This window comes from Carettochelys insculpta, chromosome 21 (assembly GCF_033958435.1).
Source record: "Carettochelys insculpta isolate YL-2023 chromosome 21, ASM3395843v1, whole genome shotgun sequence".
Lineage (NCBI taxonomy): Eukaryota > Metazoa > Chordata > Testudines > Carettochelyidae > Carettochelys > Carettochelys insculpta.
The window spans coordinates 15354003-15371595 of record NC_134157.1 but is presented as its reverse complement, the minus strand read 5'-3'; the positions used below and the strand labels follow the sequence as shown (position 1 = coordinate 15371595).

Genomic DNA, 17593 nt, shown 5'->3' with positions numbered 1-17593 from the left:
AGCCCCAAGAGGGAGTGTATCTGTATCACTATCTATCAACTCACGTTGTATTAATGCACTATATATACTATAACACATTAATACAACATGAGTTAGTAGATAGTGTTACAGATACACTCCCTCTCAGGGGTACTCTTTTTTATATGGTAGCTCTACATATCCTATGATAATGAAGTTGACCAAACTGGCTCATGAATATGGTAGGGCCCTACAATAGTGGTTTCTCCCAGCTATCAGCTCCAGAACCCCACTCAACTCCTTTGTCCCCAGGTAGTCTGGCAGAACAGCTAAACTTAAATCCCAGAGCCAGAGATTGCTGACTGAAAACACACTGCCAGCAGCTCCCACTTATTTTAAAGTAGGGGACTATTAGTCACAGTGCCTCAGCTGACTGCAATGCACCGATCAAGAAGAGAGATTGTCTCCTAGACAGGGCTCAAGACTTCTGGTGTTCTGTAGGTTGAAACCAGCACTTTAAACTTCACCCAAAAATTAACTGTTAGTCAGGAAGACAGGTGGAATGTGTTTCTATGTGGGAAACAAGCTTAGCAAGCAAGCAGCTTCATTCTGCGATTTCCAGGTGGCCTTATGAGATACCTTTGTGTAAATGCATCACAACCATACGGTCCTGACTGCATCCATGAAGAGAGAAAGGTTGCAACCTTTTTTTTCAAGTCCAAGTGAAAAAAAAACTTTCTTGGAGCTGCTACTGCCTGATCATGCATCAGCATAGAGGAATAAGGGGACTTCAAAGTTCCTTTCGAAAAGGAGCCCCATCTGGAAAGCTGCGCAGCAGCGAAAAGCAGCAATTTCGAAGAGCTGTGGCCGGCGGCATGCTAATAAGTTGCCGAATATGCATTTCAGCGCCTCATTAGTAATCTTTGAAATGGCCATTTGGGCTAGTGTAGGCACAGCTTACGTGTGTTATACATATGACACACCACATTAATATGTAGTGCATCCACAACATTAATATTGTACCTATATCATATATGAATTTGGGGTAGTTATATTAAGTCATATAACTATTAATTGTATTATGCTTTTTCCAGAATGCTATTCACTAATGTATCCTGTATCATATTATCCTATAATGCCTTGCTCAGTTGAACTCTGTCCTTGGCACGGACAAACACAAAACCTGTCAGAAACAAAATGTATGAATAGTATGTCCTTGTACATTTAGGAGTTGTCTCCATGGTCCACTGACGCTGGAGTGTGATATTTAAAACAAAGATAAGGAAGGTACAGGACAGTAACAAAATAAGGAGCTCAGAGAACCTGGTGGATTGTGGCTGGTGATGTGTAGAGTGCGTTTAACTTCCATCCAGCTCACACCACACAATCCATCATTTACAGTCAAGCCCTTAGATACAAGTGCATCTGCTCTGATCCTACTGACAGAGACTGAAAACTATAAGACCTCTACCAAGAATGTATAAAACTGAATTACCCATCGGGAGAAGTGAAAAAACAAATTGACAAGATCAGATGAATACCCAGAAACCAGCTACTTCAAGATAGGCCCAAGAAGATTAACAGCAGAACACCTATAGCCCCCAACTCAGACCTCTGCAATGCATCATTAAAAATTTACAATCTATTCTGGATCAGGATGCTACACTCCAGAAAGCTCTAGGTGACAGGCCTGTCCTTTCCTATAGACAACCTCCTAATCTGAGAAGGATTCTCACCAGCAATCACAGCCTATGCCAGTAGTAGTAGTAGTAGTAGTAGTAGGCATCCTTCAGTCTGCATAGACTATGGATCGCGCCCTTTAAAGTTTCAATTGAGGACTTCATTTACAGCGTCTATTGTGACTATAAAGACCCACATGAGAGTGACAGTCCTTGCTGCATCTCTTGCAGATGTAGTGAGTGTCTGGTAAGTCCTTATTGTGCTTTCTGTGCGCTCGTTTCTCCTCTGCTAGCTGTCTGATCTTCAACTCGCCCTTCTGAAGGCCCTTGTGTAACCCCTGCCTCCATCTGCTGCGGTCATCTGCTAGTTCTTCCCAGTTGTCCAGCTCGATGTCTACCTCTCTGAGATCTCTCTTGCAGACATCTTTGTAACGCAACTGGGGGCGTCCGGGAGGTCTTTTGCCAGAGGCTAGCTCACCATACAGGATGTCTTTTGGAATCCTTCCATCGTTCATCCTGTGGACGTGGCCAAGCCAGTGGAGTCGACGCTGCCTGAGGAGGGTGTGCATGGTTGGGATTCCAGCTTGCTCGAGGACGGCAGTGTTGGTAACTCTGTCCTTCCATGATATTCCAAGGATGCGCCTGAGGCAGCGCAAGTGGAAGACGTTTAGCCTCTTTTCCTGGCAGGCATACAGGGTCCAAGTCTCGCTGCCATAAAGGAGGGTGCTGAGGATGCAGGCTCTGTAGACTTGCATTTTGGTGTGAGTGTACAGCTTGTTGTTATTTCACACTCTCTTGCTGAGTCTGGACAGAGTTTTGGCCGCTTTTCCGATCCTCCTATTTAGGTCAGTGTCCAACGACAGGGTGTTAGCGATGGTGGACCCAAGGTAAACGAACTCGTGGACGACCTCTAACGTATAGTTGTCAATGCTGATTGATGGGGATTCAGCAACATCCTGACCGAGTACGTTCGTCTTCTTTAGGCTGATGGTAAGCCCAAAGTCCTTGCACGCTTTGGAGAACCGATCCAGCAGTTTTTGAAGCTGGTCTTCTGTGTGAGACACTACAGCAGCATCGTCTGCAAACAGCATGTCTCTGATGAGGACTTCTCGCACCTTAGACTTAGCTTTCAGCCTTGCAAGGTTAAACAGTTTCCCATCAGATCTTGTGTGCAGCGAGATGCCCTCTGTTGAAGATCCAAAGGCATGCTTCAGGAGGAGTGCGAAGAAGATCCCAAACAATGTCGGAGCAAGCACGCATCCTTGTTTGACGCCGCTCCTGATTCTGAAAGCATCCGATAATGTGCCGTCATATTGGATGGTTCCTCTCATGTTTTCATGTAACGACTGGATCATCTTCAGTAACCGTGGAGGACAGCCTATCTTGTGGAGCAGTTTGAACAGACCATCCCTGCTGACCAAGTCAAAGGCCTTGGTCAGGTCGATGAAGGCTATGTAGAGTGGTTTTCTCTGCTCCCTGCACTTCTCCTGCAGCTGCCTTAGAGAGAAGACCATGTCAACGGTAGACCTCTCTGCGCAGAATCTGCACTGCGATTCGGGGTACACCCTCTCGGCAATCTTCTGGAGTCTGCCAAGGATGACGCGAGCGAACAGTTTACCAGTGACGCTTAGGAGGGAGATTCCACGGTAGTTGTTGCAGTTGCTTCTGTCTCCTTTGTTCTTATACAATGTTACAATGTTAGCGTCACGCATATCCTGTGGAACCTCACCCTCTTTCCAGCACAGGCACAGTAGCTCATGCAGGGGTTCCAGGAGTGTGTCTGCGGCACATTTGATTACCTCTGGTGGTATACCATCCTGACCAGGGGCCTTTCCTGCTGCAATGCTGTCGATGGCTGTCTTCAGTTCATCCACAGTCGGTTCTTGATCCAGTTCGTCCGTTACTGGTAGGAGCTCGACGGCATCGAGGGCTGCGTCAACCACAACGTTCTCGTGTGAGTACAGCTCGGAGTAGTGCTCAACCCAGCGCTCCATCTGTTTGGCTTTGTCAGCGATGACTTCACCAGATTTGGATTTCAGAGGTGCCATCTTGTTCTGGGTGGGTCGTAATGCCTTCTTCACACCCTCATACATTCCTCTGAGATTACCAAAGTCAGCACAGGTCTGGATGCTGCTGCATAGCTGGAGCCAGTGGTTGTTGACACAGCGCCTGGCTGTCTGCTGTACTGTTCTTCTGGCCTCTCTTAGTGGTTGCTGGGTACTCTGGCTCGGTGAGCATTTGTACTCCAGGAGTGCAGTGCGCTTCTTTTCAATGACTGGAATCATCTCATCGGAGTTAGCTTTGAACCAGTCGTTCGTGTTTCTAGCTCTTCTTCCAAACACTGACAAGGCCGTGTTGTAAACTGTATCCCTCAGTTGACAGCCTACACCACAGTAATATGAATCCTAGAACTTTTCCTTCCAACAAACCCCGCTGCCAGCTTTGTCCAAATATTTGTTCTGGGGATACCATCACTAGACCTTACCATGTTAGTTACAAGATCAAAGGCACATTCTCGTGCAATTCCAGCTACATTATATATGCTATTATGTGCCAACAATGCCCTGATGCTATGTACATTGCATAGAGTGGGCAAAACCTTCACCAAAGAATAAATGGACACAGAGCAGACATCAGGAAACTCAATACACGTAAGCCTGTCAGTGAACACTTCAGTGGAGTGTACCACTCTGTTAAAGATCTGAGAATTTCTGTCCTGCATTACAGAGAATTTAACAACAGGTTAGCACGTGAGGCTTCTGAGTTAGAGTACGTATTCAAATTCGACACACTAACACGTGGTATGACCAGAGACATCAACTATGTCACGCATTACAAAGACTGTTTCCCTTTCTTTGGTGCTCATAATTATCTCAGACAGGAAAATAAACATCACCCCACCTCTCACTCCCTTCCTTCTATCCTATTTGATTTGACAGTTTTTATTGTAATTTTTTTTCTTTTTGGTCCTCTGTACTTGTATAAGTCAGTCTGTATTGGAAATTAAATTGATGTGAAGAAGTGGGTTTGTACCACGAAAGCTCATCACTGAATAAATCATTTTGTCAGTCTTTAAAGTGCTACATTTCTGCTGGTTTGTTTTGAAGGCCTATAGTAGTTAGCAGTTAAGACAGTTTTGATATCGTGACTTCACTTTCACCAGTCACCAAGAGAAGATCTATCAGCACAACCAGTGAGCCTCAATCATTTGCCTAGTCTAAAGTGACTAGGAGCAAGAAGATCTGAGGACTCTGAGGGGTTCTGGAGATGTTCTGGAACAATCTTCTCAGTAATCTTCCCAGAAAGGGAAGGTTTCAGGCAGAACAATAATGGGTCAGAACTTCTATGTCAAGAGATATTTCCTTGAGCAAGTGACTAACCACTTATTTAAAAGAAGTTGGCATCTTGTTCTTTTGAAGATGAGGAATTCACTGTCTGTACCGATGATGACCCCGTTGCTTTTTGATTTGCCTTTCCTAGCCAAGAGAAACATAGGTCTGACTCACAAGTCAGAGTGTACAGCACCCACCACAGATCAGCAAGTGATTCCAGTCACAATTTAAGTATAGAAAATGTGTTTATCATGCCACTAGTCATGATTATGCCACTCTAGAAACAAATAGATTGCTTTGACTCAGTGCCAGAGGATGTTGTGGAGGCCAAGACTATAACAGAAAGGTCAAAAAACAAATAAGTTCAAAAAGAAATTCATGGAGAATGGTGTGACAGGTTGAATTACAGAAATCCCCTGGGGATTGTCTCCTGATCAAGTCACTCTGACCCACCTTCCTGCTGTCTGGGACTCCCAGACACCGTGTTCTGTTGCGACAGAAGCTCTGGTCTCACCCAGCCAAGGCACAGAGTTGGGATAACCACTCTCGTGCAGAGTAACACAGACACTACCAGCTCTGGGAGGGCTCAGCTATAAGGGCTCAGCAGCCAGTAACACAGCCCCAAAGAGAACCAAAATCTGAAATAAATGTCTTACCTTGTACAAAGGTTTTACACAGAGAAAGCTCATAAGGTCAGCCCCCTTTATCCCGGAAAGAGAGATGTACCCAGACGTTGCCACCTCCCCAGCTAATAGTAATTTATAATGGCCTTAATAATAAACAAAAGTGCTATTAAAAATAAAACTAGGATTTAACTGGTTGCAAGTGAAAGCAAACAGCTCAAAGTAAGTTACAAAGTTAAAATAAACAAACAGCACCAGCTAATTCCACCATGAAGCTTGTTACATGCAATTTCTGATGCTAAACAGTTATTCTGACCTGAGTCTACACCTTTTTTCAGAGTTCTTTAGAGTTCTTTGTTGTCATGTTTTTTCATGTGTATCCCTTAGGATGGGTGATGCAGTTTCAAAGGCCGGCTGAAGACAAAGACCTGGTTGCTTTCCATACCTTAACTAGACTTTCCCTCAGGGCAGAAAATCTTTGTTCAGTCTCCCCATTCCCATGGAAAAGATTTAAGATGGATTCCAGCACCATGTGGCATGGTCACACATCTTTTTAGGACCAATCACAGTCTGGGCTTATGAGAAAAATAAAGCCATTCACTGATTGAATACTGAGCCATTAAATTCCTAAAGTATCACATGGCCCTCATTAACACTTTTAAAATTAAAAACAGATTTACACTTTATATATCTAACTTCATATACAAGAATGATACATGCACAAAAATAGGATATAAAGATTCAGCATATAGTAAGTTCAAAAATATGTGACATGACCTCTTTTTCATAAAGCATCTTTGAGCTATGCATATTCTTATTCATAGCCAATTTTCATATAGCCTGAGGGCCCTGTGACAGAGAGATCCATCAATTTCTATTAGCCAGGATGGGCAGAGATGGTGTCCCTAGCCTCTATTTGCCAGAAGCAGGACATAAGCATATCATGTTATAGAACTGAAAGGGACCTCAAGAGGTCATCGAGTTCAGTCTCCTGCCCTCACAGCAGGACCAAGCACCATCCTTGACAGACTTTTTTTTATTCTAACCCTTGAAAGGCTTCCTCAAGGATTGTGCTCACGACCCTGGGTTTACAAGGCCAATGCTCTAACCACTGAATGATTACATAATCATAGAATCTTCGGCCTGGAAGGGACCTCAGGAGGTCATGAATTCCAGCCTCCAGCCCAAAGCAGGATCAACCCTAAATAAATCATCCCAGACAGGACTTTGTCAAGCTAGGACTTTAAAAGCCTTGAGAGATGGTGATTCCACCACCTCTCCAAGTAACCCATTCCAGTTCTGTTCATTCCCTCTGGGGCACCTGGCATTGGCTACTGTCATACATAAGAATGGCCATGCTGGGTCAGACCAAAGGTTCATTTAGCTCAGTGTCCTGTCTTCTGAAGACTAGGGATAGAAAGATCTTTGATCTGACCCAGTATGGCCATTACTATAGTCACATGTGCAGTTTTAGCCACAAAATAGTGCAGAAATTCCTCTTGATGAGAAAAAATTAACACTGTCACTAGATGCAAATAAGTTGAATTAAACAGGTTGTTCATGAGCCAAAACAGGTATGCTGATCACAGCATGGTGGATGAAAAGAAGCCTGCCTTTGCCTACTGCATGGCCATGGCACATGTTTTCAGAAATGTCACAGTTTATTAGGTTTGGGATAAAAATTCTCCCACTAATGGTCTAGTCAGGTTCCTTCTTTCCCCGTAAGTCATTGTGAAGCCATGTGACATGCAGATTCAGAGAGCAAAGAGACTGCTGTATCCACAGCAAGAGCAAAAGAGCCCTATAAGACAATCTAAAGTGATCTGTCACTAAAGCAGCCTTTTTCCTCAGAGCTTCTGGAAAACTAATAGCTTCCTTAACTATCCCAGAATGGACCATCAGTTTGTTTGAGGAATAAGGGAATTTTGAAGTCTGGGGTTTATTTCAAAGCACCCATGTCTCCACTACCAGTTTTCATTTCGAAAGCAGCATTTTTGAAGTGTGACTGGCTGCCATTATGCTAATGAGGCACTGAATATTCATATCAGCACCTCATTAACCAGTTCCAATCTGTGTCATTTACATGCTCCTTCAGAAAGGGAGGGGCATGTGTAGACACGGCCTAATAGAATAGGTTGGAAATGTCAGATGTAGTAAGACAGAGACAGGGTTCTGATATCTCTCACCTTGTTCCTTTTAACTGTTGTATTTATTACAGGTTGAACCTCTCTAGTCCAGTACTCTGTCACCCAGCAACATCTGTAATCAGGTATGCTTTTAGTGAGCTCAATGACCACTTATCACGGGTGTAGCCAAGTTTCCCTTGGTTCCATAAAGTTTGTCTCCAGCCACCAGTCCTGCCTGTCAGTGTCCTGTGCTGTTATTTACCTGTAATTTACCCCTAAATGTCTTTTAAGAACCCGGTAAGCAGTGGATGTGTTGCTAATGCTGCTAGGCAATATGGACCTCCTGTGGTCCGGCAAATTCTCTTGCTCAGCACTGGTCAGGTCCTGAAGGTGCCAGACTAGAGAGGTTCAAACTGTATTTCATTACTTGAGAAAGCTGCAAGATACATAGCACTGGAAGCTTAAGTCTTCATACAGTCAGTGGCATACACACTTTCCAGATATTGCCAACCAACATGCTTGAACTCTGACATAGAGGGACCATCACTAGAGGACAGAGAATAGTGTGATATCCATGATCCACTCAATTCTTGGACTGTACACAGAGACTGCCAACAAGAGTGCCGGTCAGTGATAGTGATTTTTGTGATGGGGACACGTTTCCACTGGAAACTGAATTGAGACCCTATGAAGTTATGTCATGTAAGACACCAAACAGCAATCAATGTTAATAACATTTGGGCACTACTGAGCTGGATGGAATTTGAATCAGTGATGTAGAGGTGAGATACTGCTCCCCACAAGCCATCCAATCTTCTGTTAGGCATCTTATGCCATCACTGTTTGATATTTTTTCAATGACATAGGGTTGCATAGTTCAACTAGCAGCTTGCCAGCTTTGAAACAGAAGCTGTACTGGATGTTAATCCATCATTATAATGTAGCATTATTCTTTGATATTAAGCTACTTTTCCTTGCCTTTCTGTCTACCAACTACTGTGACATCTCTTGCAAATTTCCTGTGGATAGAAGATACATCAATTTGGAACACACAAATGTATACTGATTTAGTAAGGAGAGCTTTATGGAGTGTGTATGTATGAAAAATATTACATTCTTCAGGGGTAAGGCTCCAAGCAGTGGATTCAGTGCCCACTGGATGTCTTTTCATTGACTTCAGTGAATGCTGGAGCAAACACTGTGCTATTTTAAAATCTAAAGTGGATACAGTGTAATAGCTGTGAAGTGTTCCAGACAGAATTCTCACCAAAATATCACTCAAATGGTTCGCAGGCTGAGTAAATTACCTAATCAGGTTTCAAAAAAGTACTAGATAAATTCATGGCTATTAGCCAGAATGGTCAGGGATGATGTCCCTATCCTCTGTTTGCCCAGGCTGGGACAGATCACTTCATTACTTATTTGGTTCATTCCCTCTGTGGCACCTGGCATTGTCCACTATCACAAGACAGGAATACTGGGCTAGATGGATCTTTGGTCTGATCCAGTATGGCCGTTCTTATTTTCTTACATTGTAAACCAAAATCATAGCCTCTTGAAGAAACTGATGCAAAAGTGGAAGTTAATGCTGTTTTCCAGACACACTTTCCTGAAGAGAATCATCACATGCCCAAGGTGTGCACTGGATGTGTTTAAAAAGTTTTTACCAGTATTCCCCATTAATGAGTTAGGTTGGACAATCTTTAATCCCGTGAGGAAGCCCCAGTAGGATGCTCAAGAAGACTCAATGAATTTTGAAAATCTCTCTCAAACTGAAATAATATTTCTAGTTAGAAGTGTTTTAACTTCAGCCACTAGCTATATATATTTTCTCTCTCAAATTTTTCCACTGAATATATTGCTCATGAGTGATGAGTCCCGGAGACTGATATATTCATCCACAGAACATGTACAGTTTGGGCAGGAGAATCCAAGCTTCTCCACACCACATGTAGGCCTAACCCCAGTGCTGAAAAGGCCATCAGATATGATCCTGTGATGTTGTATGGTATATTCTGTTGTGTTGTTTTGGGGAAAGAAAAAAGTCTGTAATCTCCTACAGCTTCTCCCTACACTCTTCTTTAATGGTGACACCAGACTGAATAATAAGAAGCATCTTGCATAAAAAAGATGAGTCTCAGACAAGGCTTTCAGAGTTCATTTTGTTGGCAGCTTTTTAAATATAGTTTTAGGCTCTTCTGTTTCACATACTGTAATATTTTTGAGTTGGTAACTATGAATTGCGACAAGCTTTCTTGATATGCCAGGTTATAATCCTTTAACGGTTCTGTTTATTTCAGAATATAATAGGAAGCCGTATCAATTATCAGGGCTGTATAAACATGGTTCCACTCTACTAGAATATTCATCTTGAGATATCATCAGATGTTACCTATTCTGACAATCACGTTTTTGTGCCATTGTTGGGCAACAGAAACAAAGAAAAACAAAATGTTAGAGTGTAAGGGATAAAAGAATGTTGAAACTGTGATTCTTTCCCTGTCTGTAGAATCTCCGAGATCTTGAATGTTTTATTCCAGCCTGTTATTTTGTTACCACAACGTGAAGAGAAGTCATTATCTGTAAACATTTGAAGAGAGAAATGATTTTCGTAACGTTAAGTCCTACAAAGAATGCTAGTAATCTGTTATATGCATGCCAAGGTAAAGCTCTGCCTTTCATCTGGTCTGATCCCACCCAGTCAGTGTAAAATGTTTCTTTGGTGAACGTCTAAAGCATACAGTATCTTTTATGAGGCAGACAAAAACAAAACTAGGAAGTCTGCCCTTGAAGGCAGGAGAAGGAGAAGTTGTATTACAGATAAATCCATATTTGATAGCTCACAATGCTCTTTGGTAAAAGTTTAGTTTCACAAATTGGAAGAAACTTTTCTGTTGTTGTTCATTTAAAAACACTTTAAATGTGACCCATATGAAAGATTTCCCTCTGTGTGACAGTAGCACAGTCTGTGGAATGTCCCACAGCCTAGTGATTTATATCTACGCTTCATAAATTTTCTGTGAGAATTTTCTGCTTAAGAATTTATTAGCTTGAATATAAAATTAATAAAAATGTTACATTGAGGTTAATTGACTTAGGCTACATCTACATTGTCACCAAAGAGGAATCCACTCAGGGGCAATATTCCAGAGTTGGATTTTGCACATCTAGTATGGACTCATGAAATTGACCTCTCCAGTTTGCCGTGGACCCCTGTACTCCTCATAAGAAACTCTCCCATTGACCTTCTCAGTGTAAACAGACAAATTAGCCAACTACAGATATGTTGATTTTAGCTACACAATTGGCATAGCTAGAATTAAGTATCTGCAGTCAACTTTAAGTCTAGTGTAGACATAGTCTTAGGAAAATAATTGTACAGCTGGGTAAGCCGAATTTGTTTTTTTCAGTTGATACTACATTGTAGTTCAGAGGATTGGTGTTAGGAGAACTGGGACACCTATCTGATTGGACCATAGGTGAGATAGCTGCTCCTCCACCTATTTTTTCTTGGGTCATAGTTCACATCAGGGCTTAAGCAGAAGATGGATGTCAGGATGGCTGGAGTGAGGCATCACTGCACGTGTCCAGAGGCAGAAACTTAGGTGCCTGGGGAACTTTGAAAGAAAAAATGTAGTTGCCAAGTGAGCTTAGGTGCTTGCAGGGTTAGGCAGCTTCCAAACAGGGGTTTCATGGATTACAGCAGTGTCTAAAAGTGAGAGTTATGTACCAAAGCCTGGGGTTTAGGTGCCCAAGTACCTCTGTAGATCTGCATCTACTGTCCAATTTTCACAAGTGCTGAGGAAATCAAGTTACAGTTAACAGGAGTTGCAGGTGCTTGCCCTCTGAAAATCGAGCTCTAATTGTCTGCTATGCTGGCAGTCTCGTCAGAGGAACCCAATGTAGAATGCGCTAGGGGACACACATTCCCCTTAGCAGTGGTCTCTCTAGGTCACGTTGGAGAGAAAGGACAATTCTCTGCTGGCCCCAAACAGTGACAATTGGAATGTGCCGGATAGCAAATCTGATTCCATGTGCTGCAACAGAAGGAGGTCTAGGGGGATGGAGTACTAGGGGTGGGATGTCAGGAGACTTGAATGATGGGACACTGTGCTTGGAAGTGGCCATACAGTGATAAAGACTAAGGGGAGAGAAGAAGAACTGGGTGCTACTTAAAATGCCCACTGGCACAAGCATAGACAGTCATACAGTGTTGCTGGGGAGGCTTACAGAAGAATAATTGTAGCCTAAGGGAGCAATCTCCATCCAACATTGGAGGTGGTGTTCTAAGCCAGGCTACTTCTCTATCCTTGGCATTCTGCTGAAAGGCTAATCATTGGAGTGATCTTCCATCTGGCTTGTGCAGAATATTAATATGACTTGAACTGTGAATTGGGTGTAGTGGGTGGATTCTGAGAAAGTCCAGAGGTAATACTGATGATTGGATGGCAAATGAAATGTGAAACCTCCTGACGGATACATGTTTAGCCTCTGGATATAACGTGAGTCTGCGCTGCGTTATTTGTAATAAACAGGCAATAAGGTTGGTTTTGTACAAGGTACGTAACAAACAGTCCCCATCCCAAGGAGCTTATAAGCTAAAAAATCCAAGTCAGACCAAGATGCAGTAGTTGAACTGGAGGAAGGAATTTCTTTACATTTTTTTTGACATTGGTATCTGGTTGTTCAGAATAATTTCCTTGTCATTGTGTGCGCATTCCTGCAGCGTAAATGTTATTTCATACTGTGAAGGTCACAGTTGCTGTTTCTGAGGATGTTAACGCTGTTCCTTGCTGGTTTTACTACAATTAGGGTATTTTTCCTGAATCTCCCATCTGAATCTGTCATGGAGCGGCTGGCGCAGCGGATGGTCGATCCAGTCACAGGCGAAAGGTTAGCACTAATGTCCTGCATTTTAACAATTTGTAAGGCTGACAAGTAGATGAGGCAATAACTTTTATTAGGCTGACATCTGTAATTTTAAGGCTGTCATCAAGATCAAAGCATCTGATAGGTTTCATAGAAAAATCGAGAAAATCTAGTAGCTTGTGCTGTTGCTCAAGAATTCCTGCAAAGCCTATGTTCAGGTAGAGGCCCCCATGTACCACCACTCATGCAGGAAGTTCCAGACCTCAGCTCACTGCAGTTTTACATATCCAAGCTCAAAATCCAGAGCTGCAGTTGATCTAACTTTTGTATGTTCTATGGCAACTAAAATGGGTGTCAAAATAATGCTCAGGGATGAGAATGCTGTAAACGGGACTGTGATAATGGAAGGCCTTCCAATGGAGGTATCTGGAGTTCTGGCAGCATTTGGTTTCCCTAGTCCAGGGGTCTGTAACCAAAATAGTGAGAAGAGCCATTTTTTCTGATTCAGTTACAAAATCAATATTTCAAGAGATGCAATGCATGTGAATACGAGACAGTCCTTAATAAATAACATCAAACCACACTTTTTGTCACCCCTATTTTAAGAACAGTGCACACACAATGATATGTACCAGTAAGAAAGTTTGTTATTTTCACTCCTGGATTGGAGAGCAAATGAGAACAGGAAAATGCTGCAACTGGGGGACAGGCTCTTAAGCAGGAAGGCGCAATGTTCACATCAACCCTCCTTGCTCACCCCTATTCCCCATACCCCCCTCAGCCCCCAAACCCATGCCCCATCTCCAGGCTTTACCTGCCTCAGCCCCCAAATCAACCCCTCCATCCCACACACCCCCTGCCCCAGTCCCCAGGCTTAACCCCTCTCAGCCCCAAGCCCAACACCCATCCCCAGGATTAACCCTCCTCAATCCCAAACCAGCCCCAAAACTAACCCATTCGTGGCTCTGACTGGGGAGCCTACGCTGGGCGGCCACGTGCACACAGCAGAAGAAAGACTGGTGTGGAGTTGTTCCGCTGGTGGAGGTGAGCCGAGCCATGCCCCCCCAAGGGTGCGGCATGGCAAGTAAGGGGCTCTCTGCAGCTCCCTGCCCTGCTACTGCTGAAATAATGGAACTAAATTCAGTTGGTTTAATGACTGGATCCCTCCCACTGCCCTGCCAGCCATTAAACCAATTAAATTTAGTTCTGCTGTTTCAGCAGTGGCAGGGCAGGGAGCCACAGATTGGCCAGTGGTGGCAGTGTCCTGATCCGCAAATGACTCCTTAAAGAGCCATGTGTGGTTCTGTAGCTGCAGTTTGCCAGCCCCTACCTTAGTCCCACTGGTGGCTCCTTATGTTGTGAAATATTTTCGTTTGAGCCACTGGACATGAGCTCAGGTTTCATACATGACAGCCCTTCATAGTGGCAGTCACACCAGCTTGGTGGGGTCAGTGATCATCCAATTCCACTGCTTGATCCATCCTAACTGTTCTAGAAAAAAGTAACAAGGAAATCGCTTCCTAAATTCTTTCCAGAATTGGGACATGAAATGCACCATATATTTGTGCCTTTTTTTGTTAAGCAGCACATCTAATTTGTGAGCAATATTAACGTTCCCATACTTAGAAACAGCAGAACACAATTTCACAATCCAAATATATTGGAAAATCATATCTTATTGCCTCTGCAACACTGAATCAATGATAAATGGCGGGAATCTTTTAAATCCTGTTCCTAAAGGGCTAAAGGCATAAATACTATATTTATGTCAATGCGGCACACTATTATTCAGACTTTTCACTCTAGGTACAACATGTAATTTGCTGTAATTATTCTCCTGCCTTTTGTTCTAGTAATAAGTGACACAGTTGTTCAGCAGAAGTTAATGCGATGAAGCAAATCATTCCCACATCTTTGCATCTCTTATCATTAGGATTAGTTGGTACAGTAGCTGCTCCAGTTAACATGCTGTCAGTCTCTGAGTCTTGGTTTTAGTCTTTCCAAATTCATTGTGAACTGATGGAAATGTGTGTTAGAAGCTACATCTAATCCCAGGCATTATGCTACTGCAGCACTGACTCCAGTGCAGAGAAAGGAACAGGCTAGCCTTCTGTCATGTTCTAACTTGGACTAGAGTCGGATGAACAGGGTGTGTGCAAGACAGCAACTTACCTGGCCTCTGCTTTTCTTATTGTTTTTGTATTTATCCAACCATCTTATCTACATGTCAGTCTTCTGCCCATAAGACTGGCATTCAGGATGATACACTAAGTGGGATGAAGTTGTTTGTTCATTTGAGGAAAAGCAAATAATTCATCTGAAATAGAACTGTGGCACTTTTTAGTGAGCTTAACAAGGCTGTATCATAAATTTGGCAATGTGGGCAAAGCACACGTTGGTCCCAGCTACACAGACAGCCCAAACTCTACTGTATCATGGCTATGGGGCTCAGGTTTTAAACATGTTCCCCTGACTTCCTAAGTATTACCGTTCAGATGAGTGGGCTTTTGCTATTAATACCAGAAGGTCAAAATTCTGTGCCTTTGGAGGGCATCGATAGAAATAGCCACAATCCAGCTCAGATATGGGTTAGCCATTTTTTATTTCCTTTCCCATGTGAACATACGCCACTGCAAGAAAACCAGAGGGCTTGTCTTTGCTACAGGGTGGATTGATGCTGCAGCAATCAATCCACTGGTGGTTGATATAGCGAATCTAATAGAGACCCACTAACTTGATTGCTGCTCACTCTCCTGTTGACTCCAGTACTCAAGCAGAATGAGATGAGTAAGGGGAGTTGACTGGAAAGCTTTTTCTGTTGACTGCCTGCAGTGTGGACCCTGTGGTAAGTAGATCTAAGCTACATCAATTTCAGTTTTGGTAGTAGTTTAACCCATATTGCATAACTTAGATCAACCCGTCCTTGTAGCATAGACCTGCTCTGATGGTGGTATTAGAAAAACTAACAGGACTTAATATGTTCTACATGGTATCCTGTGTGAGAGACAGGATCAGGAGAAGGGTAGCTTGTAGCTGCTTTAGCTCAGTGGGTATGGGGTCTGGGCCAGCAGCATTCTGCAGAGCTCCTTCCAGCATGTATCACCTTAAAACTCTTTGAGAACCAAGCGGCAGAGTGCTGAGGCATCAGGAAGGAAGGTGCATCCAAGAGAGGGGTTTTTCCCCTTGGAAGATGCACTACAGAGCCATTGCTCTGGCCAACTGAAAAATAGCATGCATTTAATTTACATTGCTTGTTACTTTACAGATCTCTTTAGCTGATCAGCTGTAGATTTGCTGTCAACCATTCTTGTGAAGTTCTTGTCCCTTATGTGCATATCTATGGGCTTCAGGCCAGCGTTCAGTTAAATCCATTGAAATCACCATTGCCTGCTAATTTTCTTCTGTGGTTTTTGGCATAGGAGTGTCAAGAGGGTTTGCACAAGTGAATCCTACAATCAAAATTGACAGTAGAACTAGAACAAACAATCTGGATTAGGCTCTGCAACAGGCCAAACTTGGTACACCTCAAAGTCTTCATAAAAATCCAGAATCCTGCTAACAGAGCCAAGGCTGCAGTAGCATAGGTTGTCAGTTATGGGACTGACTGTGCTAAATCAGTATTTAGGACTAAACCACATCAAGAAAAACTGTCAAGTATCTAGGATCCTTGACAGTAATGATAGCAAATAAACAGGAAGTACTAACTTGTCCTGAACTTTCGTAACATCTTTTTGATGGAGACTGAGCTGCCAAGTTAGCTGCACAGCAGGGAGCTGCTACAAAAAAACTAAGATAAGCAAAAACAAAGTATGTGTTTGGCAAAACCTGTCACTTCCCCGATTTTCTTTCTGAACTGAAGTGGGGTTTGTGTCTTATCTCTAGATATCATTCCATGTACAAACCGGCTCCATTCCCAGAGGTCCAAGCTCATCTCAGGCAGAACCCTAAAGACACACAAGACAATATCAGGATGTGCCTCGAGAACTATTACAGGCATGGTGGCGACTTGGAGGAATTTTATGAAGATGCGTTCTACATTAATGCTGACCAAGACCCTTACATTGTCTTTGAGCATATAGAAAGCTGTATCATTAAGCCCCTTCCGTATAAGTCCTGACATTAAAAACAGTAGTTCTAGCTTGACCAAAATGCTAGCAGGCAATGCCAAATAGTTGGTGACTTAGAAGACAAACTTAGGAAGGTAAATTTTTTTTTTTTTTTTTTTTGCAAAAAAGTAACATTAATGTCTAGGTGTGATTTCCTGAAACCTCATAAAATGAAGTTTGTTTGGATTTAAACTTTTCCCTGTAAGGTCTGCAACCCAAACATTGCAGCAGTGGACCCAGAACTCATATTGACTGGCATTCTCTGAAGTGAGCGAAGAGCATACAGTAAACAGAGAACACAAATGATGAAAAGTTCAGATAGCTCAAGCTCTTTGTTTCAGTTATCTCAGAGGGTGAAACTGTAAGGAAGCTCTTTTTTTAGAAATTCGATTTACCCTGCCTGTCCTTTTCCAGTTGGATGAGTCAATGAAATTTGTGAAAGTACTTTCAGGAAACATGTTAGTGGAGTGCATGTTTGGAATATTAAATCTATTAATGTGTACTTGTCTGGAGTCAGATTCCTTGCCTGCAAACACAAACTGCAGCTAGACCACCTCCATGCTGTGCAGCTGTAATTCACCGGAGAGAGTACAGAAAGGATGATGGAGTTAACTGCACTGGTCTAGAACTTACAGGGCACAGGGGCCTCGGAATACAAGGTTCAGTGGTAGCAACAGCAGATGCTGAAATGGAGACAGACTACAAGTATTGCCCCATCTCACTTGCTTGGAGTAAGTGCAGATGACACAGCAATAAAAACACATGCATGTTGTCTGCACTACAGCATTTAATCCTTGCAAAGGGGTGCAGAGCAAGGGAGCTACAACAAACACATTTACTACCACTCACACCAAATGGGTTACAGAGTTCTGAGTTTCAGAAATCAATTAAACATCTTAT

General features: G+C 42.9%; 1 protein-coding gene across 4 annotated transcripts in view; it reads left to right on the top strand.

The window, feature by feature from the left end:
• AK8 (adenylate kinase 8) overlaps positions 1-17223 on the top strand; it is a 125906-nt gene extending 108683 nt beyond the window's left edge. For 3 of the 4 annotated variants that reach the window (XM_075015352.1, XM_075015351.1, XM_075015353.1), the window contains 2 exons: positions 12531-12611; positions 16470-17223. In XM_075015352.1, the coding sequence (XP_074871453.1) occupies positions 12531-12611; positions 16470-16704 (316 nt within the window). In that variant the 3' untranslated portion in view covers positions 16705-17223. Of the gene's footprint in view, positions 1-10227; positions 10382-12530; positions 12612-16469 lie in introns of all 4 variants that reach the window. The other variant, XR_012648338.1, reaches the window with a different exon arrangement.
• Positions 17224-17593: the final 370 nt, after the last annotated feature.